Below are 18,199 nucleotides of genomic sequence, written 5' to 3' on the forward strand. Positions count from 1 at the left end.
TGTTCTTGCTTAACTTTGCATGAAGAAACACTGTAAGATTATAGAAGAAATTAATAAAAGTGGTTACCTTTAGGATGGAGAAGGAAATGGCAACCCACTCCAGTACTCTTGCCTGGAGAATCCCATGGAGGGAGGAGCCTGATAGGCTACTAGTCCATGGGGTCGCAGAGAGTTGGACACGGCTGAGTGACTTCACTTTCACTTTACCTTTAGGAAGGCAGAAATGAAGTGGGTGAGCAGGAGGAGTCAATAAGACTTCTCAGTGTTTTTCAGTTGATATCAGTGTGACTTTTGAACAATGTGAAAATGAATGTAAAATATATCATCATTTAGTATGTTTTAGTTAATACAAGTTAACTTCTAATTTAATTATCAGTAATATAAACTCCTTCTCTCTAGAAAACAATGCTGCACTGAGGGACGGACTCCTGGTATTCTTCTTCCTAATTGTTCCTCTTATTGTATTGGCTGTTTTTGTCTTCATTAAGAGAAACCAGCTACGGAGAAGCTACTGCAGAAGGAAGAGATCACAGACAAATGAGTACTTAGATTATTTTTTTAAAATTCTTACTAAGTAATTTAATTATGTATGATGATAATCATATAGAAGATAGTTTAAAACTAGCATTCTAGTTTGTGTCTCTATTCTTTTGACATGATGAGCAGGAATTAAAGGGTAAGTGGTGACTCAGCCATCTCTTATAATGGTGAGGGAAAAGGGTTATGATGACACCAACCTGTATACTACTGAAAATGGCCCCTTAGGCTTCATTTTACTTGACTTTCATTTCTGATAGTGGGGTAAGTAGAATTTGGGGCTACAACTTCTGATTTGCATGCCATTAAAATTTTTTCTTCCTTGTCTATTTCCAGTATCAATTCTCCTAGAAGTATTCTTCAAGTCTGTTTTGAAAACAGATTTCATGTATCATCAGCTTTTAAGAAATAATCTTTGATGAAAGAAAGGGTTGTCGTAATTCAGACACCTGACATTTCTAGTCTACATGTTGGACTCTTGTGTTGCTCTCTCTCAGCAATCATTTCTAATACGTTGGCATTGGAATGTAGCATGTGTTAGCATGGACCTTGCAGTTAAGTTCAAGTTCTAGCAAAGCTATCATTTGCTAGAATTATGAACAGAAATAATAAGTATCTGAGCCTTGGTTTACATCCTCTACGATGAGAATAATAATATTACCCATCTCTGGAGGGCTTCATGTGAGGATTAAATAAGGAAATATTAACAAATAAAATCCATAGCACAATGCAGTTACTTAATAGCTGGTTTTTATTATGGTAATGATTCCAAAATGTTCATATCTTGCCTGGAATGCTCACCTTTACTTCATTGCCTTATTTCTCACTTACCTCACTTAAAAACTGCATAATATTTTCCTAGAGAATCCTCATGTTAGCTTTATTTTTTAAATGTGTTCTAAAACAGATGTAGATTTCTTTTTGTTTTTAAAATATAGTTTATTGAGACATATACCTGTACCCCCTTTTTTTTGACCACACTGAGTGGTTTGGCAGGATCTTGATTCTCTAAGCAGGGATTGAACCTGGGTCCCTGGCAATGAAAGCACCAAGTCCTAACCACTGGATTGCCAGGGAATTCCCTAGATTTACCTTTCTATCCTTTTTTCTCTTAACTTTCTTTCACACTTCAGACTGACCAATACATGTAGATAATTCCCCAGTCTGCATCTCTGAAATTTTAGTTTCATAGCAATAGCTGTCTCCTGTACATAGCTTACTTGCTATCCTTTTGGCAATGTCTAACTCTTAGCTGACATCTTTCCAGCCAGCTTGTTTTGCTTCTTTTGGACTTCCTGATATTCAGAGTGACTACTTTAGACCTAAGAATATTAATTTAGTAGTCTCTGATTTCAGGAAGACTTGAGGAGTTTGAGAACACTGGCCTGATTGTCTAAATTATTTCTTAGTATTTCAGTTTATTTAATTGTAAAATGAGATTAAGAAAACTTTCTAGTACTCTAAGGATTAAAACTGGATGAGAACTATTAAAAATGCCATATGAATTTTAGCTGTCATCATGATCATATCCACCACCACTACCAGTATCATTCTTCTGTATTTGGAAAAATACAAGTCTGTATATTAATGCTATGTCATATAGAAATGTCTTAATCTTAATTTAGCTCAAAAGTATTTGTATCTTTCAGATCAGGTGGCAAAAATCAAGCAAAAGATTCTAGACAGCCAGCGAGTGTTCCTGGACCTGCTTCTTCAGTGACTCCTCCCAGAAACGTTGTAAGTTTAAATGAAAAATTCTTTTCCTTTATTATACTATGGTACCACACGTTTAGGGCTTCCCTGGTAGCTCAGCTGGTAAAAAATCTGCCTGCAATGTGGGAGACCTGGGTTTAATCCCTGGGTTGGGAAGATCCCTTGAGGAGGGCATGGCAACCCACTCCAGTATTCTTGCCTGGAGAATCTCCATGGATAGAGGAGCCTGGCGGGCTACATTCCATGGGGTTGCAAAGAGTTGGACATGACTGAGCAACTGAGTGCAGCACATCACATTTTTAAAGCTTAAAAAATTATTACATAATATACCAGGTGGTGCAGTGGTAAAGAATCTGCCTGCCAGTGCAGGAGACACAGCAGAGTTGGGTTTGATCCCTGGGTCAGGAAGATCTCCTGGAGTAGGAGATGGCAACCCACTCAGTATTCTTGCCTGGAGAGCCTGGAGGGTTACAGTCCATGGGATTGCAAGGAGTTGGACACAACTGAGCGACTGAACATGCACACATAGGAATAAACATAGATATTTTCCAAAGAATTTAGGAGTGTGGTCTGCAGATGGCCTCTGGGTTAGTTAATGGAATAGCACTAGGGTCCCTGGCTTAGAGGAGATGGGAGGAAAACATTGTCTCAAGACACTGAGAATGTCTTGCCTTGAAACCAAGCCTAGAAAATGTCCTGGGTTTTATGCTGTCACTCTTTTTCCCTATGTCTGCTATCTTTCTGTTTTTAATACCTGGCTTCCCCAGGGCATCTAACTAAAAATCTGGTGCTGAGCTCCTGGAGTAATAGGTCTAGTTGTCTCAGCAAGGGGACCAGCAATCACTGTCCTTTGGAGTATATTAGGGAGTACTGGGATAGTAATACACTTTTTCTAATATGCATATATCCCTAAGAAATAACAAAATGTTGCTTTATCTGCTTTTATTTATTTATTTATTTTGTGTGTTAATGTCTTCTTTCTATTTTTATTATTATTTATTTATTTATTTTTACTTTACAGTATTGTATTGGTTTTGCCATACATCAACATGAATCTACCGCAGGTGTACACGTGTTCCCAATCCTGAACCCCCCTCCCACCTCCCTCCCCATACCATCTCTCTGGTTCATCGCAGCGCAGCAGCCCCAAGCATCCTATATCCTGCATCGAACCTGGACTGGCGATTCGTTTCTTATGTTATACATGTTTCAGTGCCATTCTCCCAAATCATCCCACCCTCTCCCTCTCCCACAGAGTCCAAAAGACTGTTCCATACATCTGTGTCTCTTTTGCTGTCTCACATACTGGTTATCATTACTATCTTTCTAAATTCCGTATATATGCGTTAGTATACTGTATACACAATGGAGTATTACTCAGCCATTAAAAAGGATACATTTGAATCAGTTCTAATGAGGTAGATTGCCGGGGTCCAGCCCCGGTGGATCCAGGGAATTCGAAGCGGGGATGGCGTTGGCGAGGAAAACTTATTTATTTATTAGTATAAGATTAGATTAGGAAGAAATAGTGTAGTAGGAAAATTAAGTGGAGAAAGAGGCTGAATAACTTGGTTTACATGGGAAGCCAATAAAGTTCCACACAAGGAGCTTGCACCATCTACGTTAGGCCACTGGTGTCCTCTTGAATATTGGGGGGTGCCCCGCCTTGGGCTCCCCCTTGCGTGGATCTTAAAAGCCGGGGCAAGTAAGTAGACATGGTGAGCCTTCACACCCCAGATGGGAATTCAGCCTGAAATTAGAGTAAAGAGGAGACATGGGGGAAACCAGTCCAGAGACTGGCCCTGTCCTCTATTGTTCAGAAGGCCTTTTATACTTTTGATAAAACATGGAGATCAATGGGTAACACAAAGTTATGCAGCGTTAGCAGTCCAGACTCTTATCAAAACCAGGCTTTTCTCTCTGCGTACCTAATTGTATACACAAGTCTTAGGTAATTTACATCATCTTCCTGCCAAAAGGGCCAATTAACATTTTTTGCCTTTTTTCTGATAAGAGTTTGTCAACCAGAAGACTTATTTGTGTTGATCTTCCCAAAGTCTGGTACCCCTCTCAGAAAGCACTGAATAAAGTTACATTCTTACATAGCAAGGACACAAGAGGAGTACAGTGATATATAACAAAGAGAAAAGTAATTAACTCAAAAGTCTAGTGTTGCTAACATCAAAACTATTATATATCTTTTCCATATCCAGTTTACATTGATTAACATCCTCCCAGGTGCCTAAAAGATAAATAATATGGAGGCCTGGCAGCAATCATTGAGTCAACAGTGAAAATCCTCTACCAATATGATTTTTAACTCTTTAGAAAAGGCTCTGATGCTTTAAGCTTTGTGCCTCTTGCAGTTGGGGGGCTGTAAGCAATTCATAAGCTGTAAGAGGTCCGGGGAACCTGTTAGGCAAGCTAGAGAGCTATCAGAGGGGGTTTGAGCTGAAACATCCCTTTCAAATGCAGAAGACTAAAGCCCTGATTTGACTTTTTCCAGAGAATATCAGAAGAGTGGAAAAGCAGGCAGATTCTTATTTTTTCGGGGGGTGGATGCTCAGGAAATTCCAGGGGGAAAACCTGAGGTCTGATTAGCCTTGCCATCAGAGCTCTGCTGCATGACCTTGTCACGGGTGCAATTCCTCACGCTGGCTCCTGGCATCAGATGAAACTGGAGCTGATTATACAGAGTGAAGTAAGCCAGAAAGAAAAACGCCAATACAGTATACTAATGCTTGATCTGCTTTTAAACGTTGTATAATGTTTTGTTTGCTGTCTTACACATGTATCTGCATCATGCTTTTTCCCCATAACATTGCTTTGTGGTTTATCTCTATCAATAGATGTAGCTCTAATGCATTCATTTTCACTGTTGGTATTATATTACATAAATTCCACACAGTTTAAAAATCCATTTTTCTTTTACCAGTTTCCAATTGTTCATTATTACAAATAAAGCTGAGATGAACATTCTGTATGTTACTCATGCATGTGTGTGAGTTCTAGGGTGGTACTACTACAGTGGTTACTATCCACATGTGGCTATTTAAATTTTATGTTATATTAAATAAAGTTAAGAATTCTATTCCCCACTGACATTTTAGATGCTCAATAGATCACCTGTGACTACTATTGTAGGGGCACCATAGGCATAGAATGTTTCCATCATTACAGAAAATTCTATTAGAGAACTCTGATATAGGAATATACCAAAGTTAAATTGCTGGGTTGAAAAATATTTGAATGTTTACTTGAAAATGTCAAATTGTTTTCCAAAAGGATTATGCCATTGGGTGATTGCATTGTCAGTGGTGTATGAGCATTCCTGTCAAAGTAAATTTTGGCAGCATTTGGTACTGTCAAACTTTTAAAGTCTTTCCAATTACAAGGAGGTTAAATGATTAGATATGCTTCTAAAATGGAAGGATATGTATGAAATCTCTCTGTTCTTCTCCCTTTCCTTTTATAAAAAAGAAACAAATTGTTAAGCCCTTTTCCCTTAACCATAAGTCTCGGGGATTTTTCCATATTTCTACATATATAGGATGATCACACAGTCCCTATATACAAGTTAGAAATTATGTAATATATAATTTTTTGTCTTTGACATTTTTTTTTCATTTTCAATTGTGGTAAAATATACATGCTTATAAAAGTTGCCGTTTTGACCATTTTTAAATATACAATTCAGTGGCATTAATTACATTCACAGTGTTGTGTAATCATCACTGCTATTTCTAAAACTTTTTCTTTACCCCAGACAGAAACTCTGAACCCGTGAAGCAGTAATTTCCTATCCCTGATGACTCCGGTGTTCTACTTTTTAAAAACTGAGATAAAATAGACACATCACAGGCTTTCTTTGTAGCTCAGCTGATAAAGAATCTGCCTGCAGTGTGGGAGACCTGGGTTTGATCCTTGGGATGGGAAGATCCCCTGGAGAAGGGAAAGGCTGCTGCTGCTGCTGCTGCTGCTGCTGCTGCTGCTGCTGCTGCTAAGTCGCTTCAGTTGTGTCCAACTCTGTGCATCCCCTACCCACTCTAGTATTCTGGCCTGGAGAATTCCATGGACTGTATAGTCCAGGGGGTTGCAAAGGGCTGAACACAACTGAGTGCCTTTCACTTTTACTTTCAGACATATCAAATTATATAAGTTTCAGGTGTACAACGTGGTTCAATATTTGTATACAGTATGAAATGAGCACCACAGTAAGTCTCATTAACATCCATTGTTGTACATAGTTACACATTTTTTTTCCTTGTGATGAGAACTTTTAAGATTTACACGCTTAGCAGTTTTCAAATATGCCATGAAGTATTACCAAAGGCACCATGCTGTACCTTACATCCCTATGATTGATTTTACAACTGGAAATTATTATCTTTTAACCACCTTCATCTGTTTTTATCCATTTCCCTCTCTGCCCTCTGTGAGTCTCCAATCTGTTCTCTGTATCTAACCATTTGGTGTTTTTTTGTTTATTTTTAGATTCCACATATAAGTGAGATCATACGATATTTGTCCTCTTTCTGACTCATTTCACTTAGCCTGAATGCCTGAGGTCCATCCATGTTGTCACAAATGGCAAGATATCGTTTTGTTTGTTGGTTGAATAACATTCGTATATATGTACCTGTGTTTGCCACAGATGGACCCTTCAGTTCAGTTCAGTTCAGTTGCTCAGTCGTGTCTGACTCTTTGTGACCCCATGAATCGCACGCAGTGTGCCAGGCCTCCCTGTCCATCACCAACTCCCGGAGTTCACTCTGACTCACATCGATTGAGTCCGTGATGCCATCCAGCCATCTCATCCTCTGTTGTCCCCTTCTCCTCCTGCCCCCAATCCCTCCCAGCATCACAGTCTTTTCCAATGAGTCAACTCTTCTCATGAGGTGGCCAAAGTACTGGAGCTTCAGCTTTAGCATCATTCCTTCCAAAGAAATCCCAGGGCTGATCTCCTTCAGAACGGACTGGTTGGATCTCCTTGCAGTCCAAGGGACTCTCAAGAGTCTTCTCCAACACCACAGTTCAAAAGCATCAATTCTTCGGCACTCAGCCTCCTTCACAGTCCAACTCTCACATCCATACATGACCACTGGAAAAACCATGACTAGATGGACCTTAGTCTGCAAAGTAATGTCTCTGCTTTTGAATATGCTATCTAGGTTGATCATAGCTTTTCTTCCAAGGAGTAAGTGTCTTTAAAGTTCATGGCTGCAGTCACCATCTGCAGTGATTTTGGAGCCGCCCAAAATAAAGTCTGACACTGTTTCTACTGTTTCCCCATCTATTTCCCATGAAATGATGGGACCGGATGTCATGATCTTCATTTTCTGAATGTTGAGCTTTAAGCCAACTTTTTCACTCTCCGCTTTCACTTTCATCAAGAGGCTTTTTAGCTCCTCTTCACTTTCTGCCATAAGGGTGGTGTCATCTGCATATCTGAGGTTATTGATATTTCTCCCGGCAATCTTGATTCCAGCTTGTGTTTCTTCCAGTCCAGAGTTTCTCATGATGTACTCTGCATAGAAGTTAAATAAGCAGGGTGACAATATACAGCCTTGACATGCTCCTTTTCCTATTTGGAACCAGTCTGTTGTTCCATGTCCGGTTCTAACTGTTGCTTCCTGACCTGCATACAGATTTCTCAAGAGGCAGGTTCAGGTGGTCTGATATTCCCATCTCTTTCAGAATCTTCCACAGTTTATTGTGATCCACACAGTCAAAGGCTTTGGCTTAGTCAATAAAGCAGAAATAGATGTTTTTCTGGAACTCTCTTGCTTTTTCCATGATTCAGCGGATGTTGGCAATTTGATCTCTGGTTCCTCTGCCTTTTCTAAATCCAGCTTGAACATCAGGAAGTTCACGGTTCATGTATTGCTGAAGCCTAGCTTGGAGAATTTTGAGCGTTACTTTATTAGCATGTGAGATGAATGCAATTGTGCGATAGTTTGAGCATTCTTTGGCATTGCTTTTCTTTGGAGTTGGAAGGCAAACTGACCTTTTCCAGTCCTGTGGCCACTGCTGAGTTTTCCAAATTTGCTGACCTATTGAGTGCAGCACTTTCACAGCATCATCTTTCAGAATTTGAAACAGCTCAACTGGAATTCCATCACCTCCACTAGCTTTGTTCGTAGCGATGCTTTCCAAGGCCCACTTGACTTCAGATTCCAGAATATCTGGCTCTAGGTGAGTGACCAGACCATCGTGATTATCTGGGTCGTGAAGATCTTTTTTGTACAGTTCTTCTGTGTATTCTTGCCACCTCTTCTTAATATCTTCTGCTTCTGTTAGGTCCAGGCCACTTCTGTCCTTTATCGAGCCCATCTTTGCATGAAATGTTCCCTTGGTATCTCTAATTTTCTTGAAGAGATCTCTAGTCTTTCCCATTCTGTTCTTTTCCTCTATTTCTTTGCATTGATCACTGAAGAAGGCTTTCTTACCTCTTCTTGCTATTCTTTGGAACTCTGCATTCAGATGCTTATATCTTTCCTTTTCTCCTTTGCTTTTCACTTCTCTTCTTTTCACAGCTCTTTGTAAGGCCTCCCCAGACAGCCATTTTGCTTTTTTGCATTTCTTTTCCATGGGGATGGTGTTGATCCCTGTCTCCTGTACAGTGTCACAAACCTCATTCCATAGTTCATCAGGCACTCTATCTATCAGATCTAGGCCCTTAAATCTATTTCTCACTTCCACTATATAATAAGGGATTTGATTTAGGTCATACCTGAATGGTCTAGCAGTTTTCCCTACTTTCTTCAATTTGAGTCTGAATTTGGTAATAAGGAGTTCATGATCTAAGCCACAGACAGCTCCTGGTCTTGTTTTTGTTGACTGTATAGAGCTTCTCCATCTTTGGCTGCAAAGAATATAATCAATCTGATTTCAGTGTTAACCATCTGGTGATGTCCCTGTGTAGAGTCTTCTCTTGTGTTGTTGGAAGAGGGTGTTTGCTATGACCAGTGCATTTTCTTGGCAAAACTCTATTAGTCTTTGTCCTGCTTCATTCCGCATTCCAAGGCCAGATTTGCCTGTTACTCCAGGTGTTTCTTGACTTCTTACTTTTGCATTCCAGTCCCCTGTAATGAAAAGGACATCTTTTTTGAGTGTTAGTTCTAAAAGGTCTTGTAGGTCTTCATAAAACTGTTCAACTTCAGTTTCTTCAGCGTTACTGGTTGGGACATAGACTTGGATAACTGTGATACTGAATGGTTTGCCTTGGAGACGAACAGAGATCATTCTGTCATTTTTGAGATTGCATCCAAGTACTGCATTTCGGACTCTTTTGTTGGCCATGATGGCTACTCCATTTCTTCTGAGGGATTCCTGCCCACAGTAGTAGATATAATGGTCATCTGAGGTAAATTCACCTATTCCAGTCCATTTTAGTTTGCTGATTCCTAGAATGTCGACATTCACTCTTGCTATCTCTTGTTTGACCACTTCCAATTTGCCTTGATCATGGACCTGACATTCCAGGTTCCTATGCAGTATTGCTCTTTACAGCATCAGACCTTGGTTCTATCACCTGTCACATCCACAGCTGGGTATTGTTTTTGCTTTGGCTTCATCCCTTCATTCTTTCTGGAGTTATTTCTCCAATGATCTCCGGTAGCATATTGGATGGACCCTTAGACTCTTCCATATATTGGCTATCATAATCCATGCTGCAATGAACATGGGGTGCAGATAATTATAGAAGTTAGTGTCCCATTTTCTTTGGATAAATACTCAGAATTACTGGATCATATGGTAGTCATGTTTTTAATATTTTGAGGAACCTCCATACTGTTTTCTGTGGTAGCTGGACCAATTTACATTCATATGAACAGTGCACAAAAGTTCCCTGTTTTCCACATCAAAATCAAGGGTATTTGAAAATTGATGGTATTTACAGTACTAGTTAGGTACTATGTATACGTTTGGCAATACATTTTTAAAAGGTTTTATTTAAAATGTATTGACCTAGGAAATATTAATATGTTACCTTTTAACTAATGGAGTTGATCAAGGCCAAGATAATACTTTGTTATTATTGAATTTAAAAACTATAGTTTAAAAGGATTAAATATTCCACACTCAGTAGCAAAGATATGTTGAATAAGCAAAATATTTTAAATGTTAAGATTATAAGTCATCTATTCATTGATTTTTAAATAGATTATTTTTATGTGGAAAATAACCTATATAGAAAATATATTGATGAGTGCATTGTCGTAATAACTTTTTTTTTTCTTTTTAGCCTATACAAACAAACAGATTTCCAGTACCAACTTATGGAGCCAGGCAGCCTCAGCAGTACCCATCAAGGTCTGAAGTGAATTCACTTAGATTACTTGATCAGGATACAACCAAGGGTTAATGTCACAATAGTTGCCTTGTATTTTAATTTAATTTAGGACACGGTATTTATTGCCAACAGTATAGATAGAGCACAGTTTGCAGAAAAGTTTTTAAGAGATTTTATTTAAGTTTTGTCATATTAATGAAGTGTCAGAATGAAATTTTAAAGAGGCCCCAACAAGACACTGAACAGCTGCTGTAGCCTCTGGTATCCATAAGATTCTGAAGCAAGGATCTTTATAATCACCAGCAATGGCAAATCACATAAGTTTGGCCAGACCTCCCATTAGGAACAGCTAGAAAAGCTAGACAATATAAGAAAATATGAAGACATCAGAAAACTACTAAAGAAATGAAGGATTATTTTTTAAGGTCCAGGAGAGGAAGGTATTCCAGAGATGACCTCAGCTTTGGGGACCATTTTTCTGTCCTAGATTGTGTCTACCTATTCTGCATGGGCGAGGATAGAAAGCTGAGGAGAGTTTTCAACAAACTAGGGCTGAGGGGACAAAACCTGGAGCCCTGCCAGGGAGATGGTACCCTAGCAAATATCCCAGGCTTTGTGTTGGGACCCAGGGGCAAGGGTGAATCAGACCCTCGATTTATTTCCTACAGGTTTGGTTGTTTTCTTTCACTGTTTGCCCCCAATTTAAAATAGCTTAATTGGTAAAAAATCCTGCAGTGCAGGAGACGCTGGTTTGATTCCTGGGTCACGAAGATCCTCTGGAGAAGGGATGGGCCACCCATTCCAGTATTCTTGGGCTTCCCTGGTGGCTCAGCTGGTAAAGAATCTGCCTGCAATGCAGGAGACCTGGGTTCGATCCCTGGGTTGGGAAGATCCCCTGGAGAAGGGAAAGGCTACCCACTCCAGGATTCTGGCCTGGAGAATTCTGTGGACTCTATAGTCCATGGGTTGCAAAGAGTCAGATATGACTGAGCAATGTTCACTTTCACTATCTCAATTTAAAAAGCTAGACATACAAGAAAAGAAAATGTGACTAAAACCAAGAAAATGCACTCAGAGGGTATCCAGTTAGTAGAGTTTATTAGGTACAGACTTTAAATAACTATGATGACTGTATCACAGAATTAATAGTCAAGATTGAGAATTTCACACAGAACTAGATGTGCTGAACTTAAAAACCTAAAAAAAGAATCAAATGGAAATTCTAGAACTGAAAAGCACAAGAAAAATGAGGGACTCAATGTATGGGCTTAGCATCAACAAGAAAGGAGAAGATTTTATTATAATATTTTGCATTGCATAAAATACTTCACACCCCTCCCCACCCCCCCCAAAAGTCCTTCAAATTATGATTGAATTGCACACTGAGTAGTGTCCTCCAGTATAATCTTTATTATGCAATAAGAATGCACCGAAATCCAAGTGAACATCAGGAGAAGAATATATAAATTGTGAAACAGCTGCTCACCAGGCAAAATTCAGTGATGGTTTTAAGAATGGTGTCATGAATGTAGCTTTATTTCATTCAGTTGAGACATACGATTAACTGTCTTTTTTACCTCTTCACAGGCCACCTCCACCACAGCCCAAAGAATCATTTCAGGGAAATTTAGTTCCAGCTCGTCCTGCTCCTCCGCCTCCACCTCCTTTATATAGTTCCCTCACTTGATTATTTTTTTAGCCTTTCATTTTGCAGACATCTTCAGGGAACTGAGCTAATACTTTTTTTTTTTTTTTTTCCTGATATTTTCTTGAAAAGCCTTTCTTCCTGCTGCAGTTATGAATGAAAACAAAATACCACAAAACAGACTTTATTAATACAGAAGAACAGAACTTGAGTAGTGGGAAATGAGAAATAGAAGAAATGCAGTAAAGCCAGGGAATTTAGAATAACATTTTCATTTCCATTACTGAATACATTTTATTCAGTCATCTGTGAGGTTAATGCACCTGACATGAATTATGTTATTTTGAACATGTTATTATAATGATTCTCAAATTAACTGTATTGTTTCAAGTTTTGTCATTATGTGCTTAAATGTAACTCTGAATTTTGACCTTAGTTGTTATTAGTGTAGTTTCTGGTTGAACATGTAATAATCTAATACCTGTGAAAAGTAATTAGCTGCCAATTAATATGTAATATTTTTAATCTTACACAGACTAATAATCATCATACATTAGAATTTTGTTTATCTCATTCACTTCATGAATAAAGGAATACTCTGTATTCAGAAGAATGCACAAAATACACAAGATATCATAATACTATCTAAAAAGTGCAAAAACACACTATAAGTGTGTATGTGTATACATACACACAGTTGTTATCTTCCATTTTTATGAACATTCTATGGATAAATGCTTCTATGGATTCTGGACAATGGATTCCATGGATCTATCTATGGATAATGAATATTAGCCAAGTTAATTTAAAAATAGAATTTCTATTATGAATCATGTTAAAACATAGCATCCTTTTACAATAGCATCATTTTAAATAAATTATAAACTTTAAGGTACGAAGTATTTAATAGAACTAATCAGATATGCTGTTGATTCATAGCTGTAATAAAAAGCAGGAGCAATTATAATATCTTCAATCAATTGAGCTATCATAAAACCACTTGAGAATCTCATGAGCACTTTAAGTCCAAAATCTGAAACTTCAAAGATTGCTATTAATATACTTTTGAATGTTTACATTTACTAAGGTGTGCTTGATTATGTCTCTGTTGATTCTAATATTTTTCAAGAAATTAGGCTGGAGAAATAAAGAAAAAGTTTTTTTAGATAAGTGCAAGAAAATTAGTGGTATCTGTGAGTTATTGTCTCAGCTGTGATAAAAAGTGAATTTTTACTATGGAAGAAATGGTATGAATGATGAAAATTTAAGCACCTAAAATTTTTTCACAACCTTTCATAATAAAGTTTATTAATAAGTTTATTAACTGAATTTCTTTAGTTTTTTAAAAAATTTTTGGTTTGTGTATATATATATATATATATACATACATACAAACATAAGATTACAATAAATACTTGAAATTCTGATTTGTGTTGTCCATTAACTTCTTAAATACTCAGCTATTTATTACCTTATTAATTAAAACACAGTTTTAGAAAAAACTACTAGTCAAATGTTTACAGATACTGTCTCACTAATTTTCAAGACTTCTGGCAAATTGTGAACAAAGGCTTATTGTTTGAAAAAGCCTTGAAAAACAGATTGGTTTTGAAGAAGACACATATCTTAGTCCTCTGAAGATGGTACATTATTTTAACAATCAGCTATATAATAAAAATTGTAAACAACCCCAAATAGTCTTCAATTTAATCTCTGAATGAATTAATATACAACTAAAAAGTTTTGTGTTTGTCACTGATGTAGTTCCACAAATTTTGAAATTGTAATTTATATCACTGAAATTTTACAGTTAGTAAATATTAACTCTGCAACTTAAAACTTTCTCAGGATTAAATAATTCCTTGGATCTTTGGATGTTTAGGACCTTTTTTTTCTGGCTGCACCACAGGTCAGGTAGGATCTTAGCTCTCTGACCAGGAATCGAACCCATGCCCCCTGCAGTGGAAGCATGCAGTCTTAATTGCTGGACCCTGAGGGAATAAGCTATTCTAAAAGATTATTTGATCAGCCTGAACTTCTTTTGCTCTTATATGCATTTTGACATTTTATATGCTTTTTTTTCACATAGGTTTGTCCTTGATTTATCTAGGATTGTTATTTTAAAAGTTGTAAAATTTCTTGGTCATAGATGCCACTTCAAAATTTGAAAATAATAAAGGCATTCTTTGCCATCTGCTAAAGATGTTTTAATAATCAAGGATAAATTATATGTAAGTTTGGTGTCACTGTATGGCTATGTTCACAGACTTACTACATTGTTCAAGATACTACATTTTCTCTTTCTGTCAGACAAATGCCTGGGTTTACTAACTATATAGTTAAGCACAATCCAGGTTTTCTTAAGCACGGATCAGATTTTATAAAAGTCTATAAATGTTTACTGAAACTATTATCTTGCAGGTACCATATTAGATCATGTGATATACAAATTCTGGATGGGACATGCCTTCCATTATAGAGAGAGCTATATACATAAATAATAATATAAAGTCTGCTTTTTGAAAGATTTAAACAGGAAAGAGTAAGGAGGGGAAAACAAATGGGATACTGAAAATTCATTCAAAATATTTAGCACCAATTAACAAGTCAAAGGGAGAAGGCAATGGCACCCCACTCCAGTACTCTTGCCTGGAAAATCCCATGGATGGAGGAGCCTGGTGGGCTGCAGTCCATGGGATCGTGAAGAGTCGGACACAACTGAGTGACTTCACTTTCACTTTTCACTTTCATGCGCTGGAGAAGGAAATGGCAACCCACTCCAGTGTTCTTGCCTGGAGACTCCCAGGGATGGGGGAGCCTGGTGGGCTGTGGTCTATGGGGTCGCACAGAGTCGGACACAACTGAAGCGACTTAGCAGCAGCAGCAACAAGTCAAAGCATTTAGTATAACAGTTCTAATACTGTGAAGCGAGGTAAAACCAGCTTTTGGCTCAACTACACCCAAATACTAAGATCATGGCATCTGGTTCCATCACTTCATGGTAAATAGATGGGGAAACAGTGGAAACAGCGTCAGACTTCATTTTTCTGGGCTCCAAAATGACTGCAGATGGTGATTGCAGCCATGAAATTAAAAGATGCTTACTCCTTGGAAGCAAAGTTATGACCAACCTAGATAGCATATTGAAAAGCAGAGACAGTACTTTGCCAACAAAGGTCTAGTCAAGGCTATGGTTTTTCCAGTGGTCATGTATGGATGTGAGAGTTGGACTGTCAAGAAAGCTGAGCACTGAAGAATTGATGCTTTTGAACTGTGGTGTTGGAGAAGACTCTTGAGAGTCCCTTGGACTGCAAGGAGATCCAACCAGTCCATTCTAAAGGAGATCAGCCCTGGGTGTTCTTTGGAAGGAATGATGCTAAAGCTGAAACTCCAGTACTTTGGCCACCTCATGAGAAGAGTTGACTCATTGGAAAAGACTCTGATGCTGGGAGGGATTGGGGGTAGGAGGAGAAGGGGATGACAGAGGATGAGATGGCTGGATGGCATCACCGACTTGATGGACTTGAGTTTGAGTGAACTCTGAGAGTTGGTGATGGACAGGGAGGCCTGGAGTCCTGCAATTCATGGGGTCCCAAAGAGTTGGACATGACTAAGCGAACTGAACTGACACCCAAAAATAAGTGTTAGTATAGCACTGGGTTTTCCTGTTGAGGTGCAAGCTAGATGCGTACTGTTGACCCTTGAACCACATGGGTTTGAACTGCACAGATTGACTTACAAGTGATTTTTTTATTCCCAATAAAAATACAGTGACACTCTGTATCTGCAGGCTTGCGTCAGTGGATTCAACTAACTGCAAGTGGCAAAACAGTTCAGTATCCATGGTTGGTTGAATCTGCAGAGATGGAAACCAGAGGGCCAATTTTGGGACTTGAGCATCTGGGCATTTTGGCATCTACCAGGGATGCTGGAACCAATCTCCCTGTGCATACAGAGAGGCCAACTGTTTTCATTGCCATGTTTCTGCTCATTCCGTTCTTTTTCAGGCTGAAATAACCCTGTTGAAAGCCTTTGCGTCCATAGAATCTCATCTCCACTGTGAGTTTAGATGTGGGGCTTCTCCAAGTGAAATTTTTGTTACCACTGGACCTTTTTGTTTGTGTACCTGCCGTTCTGTTAATTGATGTGAGAGACAACTCGTTCTTTGGGATTTGAAAAGAATTAAAAGATACTGCATAGAGGTAAAGACTGGGTAGTGAGTCTGGGAGGGAGGTCTTGCAGTCCAAGGTAATAAGGCAATTTTCATTCAGGAAAGATTGGAAGTCGTAAGTGGTCCTAGCACAGGGGATGAGAGGAAAAGAGGCAGCAGCCTGAGCTACAAATTTAGAAAATTTTGAATACTCTGTTGAGGATTGTGGTTAGAATTTTCTACTGGAACATATGTACTGTAATTATGGGCAGGAATCTTGTCCATCTCATTCATTACCTGAGTATTCACTGTACCCAGAAGTTAACTGAACAAGGGCAGGCCATTAAGTGAATTGTAGCCAATGGTCTGCGAACCACATGGAAAGTAGAAGCAGCCTGGTTACAAGGTGTATTTGGGCAGTGGATATAGAAAGTGCCATGGCAGGTGCTTTTTGATGATACCAAAACCTACTCACTTCCCCCTTTTTTGGAATTCTTTTTTTTTTTTTTAATCTGCCCTTTTTAAAATAAAAAAAAACCCGATTTTAGTAAATATGAACGCATAACTCATGTGTGTATGTGCGCACAGTTTTATATCCTTTATATCCAGCAAGTGGTGTTTGATAACAAAACAGCAGACAATAAATGTGTTAGTCCTTTTAGGTCCATTCACAAGAAGCAAAAGGTTTGTGGAAGGACGATGACCGCGACAGAGAGGGCTGGGGTGGTCTGGTACCTTCAGATAATTGGGGGTGGGGGCACCGGGCCGTTGAGAAGGGCGGGCTGTCCGCAAAAGAGCGCGACAGAGGCCAGAACGCAAGGACTGGAGAGCCGGTGCGCCCCTCAGGCGACTGGTGGGCGGGGCGCTGAGTACCCAGCTCTCTCGTAGGTAGCCTCGCGAGAACGCAGCTCACCGAAGGCCAACGGTCGTAGCGTTTAGTGTCCTCTCAAAAAAAAAAAAGCCCAGAAGTCACGCTATGTTCCGCTTAATGATGTTGCTAGCGGGTCTCCGTGGCTTGCTAACGTCAAGACCCGGTAAGCCCATGGATGCCCTGTGACTCCGGTGTGGGGAGTGAGAAGGTTTTTCTTTTCCTTCTTTACACGCGTAATCTGCTTGGGTCACACTGCGCGGCAACTGGACACTCAAGTCCCTTTCCTCGCTTTTGGTTTCTTTTGCCCACCAGGGAACCGGGCCGTTTTCAGGCGCCGCGTAGGCATAGCGAAGGGACTCCTGAGAGAGGAAGGTGATTTTAATAAGCTCCAGGACAAATCTCTGATGCCCTGACTCTAAATCTGAATTGAGGGGCCTCCTTTTTTTGTAGTTCTGTTATGCACTACCTCAAAATTTCTTGCACTCAAAAGCACTCCAAAAACTTCATGAACTCAGACTCCAAAAACTGATCTTCCTCAGATATCATCTGCTCCAGTAAAATAACTTGCCCTGTATACAATAATAGTTTGTCCTGCAAAAAATGTATACAAAAAATGTATACATATGCAAAAAAAGGTGAGTTCTTGGAATTGTGCAAGATGGAGCCGCTTATGCCATGTCTACAGTCGGGTCATCACATTGACTTCTCCCACCTGGTCGGAGTTTCAGGAGCTACAAAACCACTCAAAGGATATTATCTACAGCTCAGAATATTATCTCTAGCTCTTGAAGAGGAACTGAAGGTCCTTGACCTTTTTTAATGGCCGAATTATTATTATTTTTTCTTGCTTGACTACTTTGCTTTTGTATTTCCAACCCCCGCCCCTCCTCCGCCCCTTCTCTGATTAAATTTCTTCTTTGGCTACAGCTTTTCTGTAGACGAGAGGTAGGCAGAAGACATGGAAGGGAGGTCTGTCCTGAGAAGACC

At 39.1% G+C, this 18,199-nt stretch overlaps 2 protein-coding genes across 3 annotated transcripts in view; both read left to right on the plus strand.

Annotated features, from left to right (window-relative positions):
- Positions 1 to 13,511, plus strand: part of ADAM9 (ADAM metallopeptidase domain 9) — a 96,311-nt gene extending 82,800 nt beyond the window's left edge. For both annotated transcript variants that reach the window (XR_011253455.1, XM_069572992.1), the window contains 4 exons: positions 400 to 541; positions 2,187 to 2,274; positions 10,499 to 10,566; positions 12,134 to 13,511. Coding sequence is in view for 1 of the 2 variants with exons in the window: in XM_069572992.1 (XP_069429093.1) it covers positions 400 to 541; positions 2,187 to 2,274; positions 10,499 to 10,566; positions 12,134 to 12,233 (398 nt within the window). In the remaining variant the exon portion in view is untranslated. The remainder of the gene's footprint in view (positions 1 to 399; positions 542 to 2,186; positions 2,275 to 10,498; positions 10,567 to 12,133) is intronic.
- A 3,730-nt stretch (positions 13,512 to 17,241) lies between these two features.
- The window catches only part of LOC138430939 (disintegrin and metalloproteinase domain-containing protein 32-like), a 196,576-nt gene continuing 195,618 nt past the window's right edge, over positions 17,242 to 18,199 (plus strand). The window contains exon 1 of the mRNA XM_069572993.1: positions 17,242 to 17,375. Within this exon, the coding sequence (XP_069429094.1) occupies positions 17,318 to 17,375 (58 nt within the window). The 5' untranslated portion in view covers positions 17,242 to 17,317. The remainder of the gene's footprint in view (positions 17,376 to 18,199) is intronic.

The sequence above is a fragment of the Ovis canadensis genome, chromosome 26, assembly GCF_042477335.2.
Source record: "Ovis canadensis isolate MfBH-ARS-UI-01 breed Bighorn chromosome 26, ARS-UI_OviCan_v2, whole genome shotgun sequence".
Taxonomy (NCBI): Eukaryota; Metazoa; Chordata; class Mammalia; order Artiodactyla; family Bovidae; genus Ovis; species Ovis canadensis.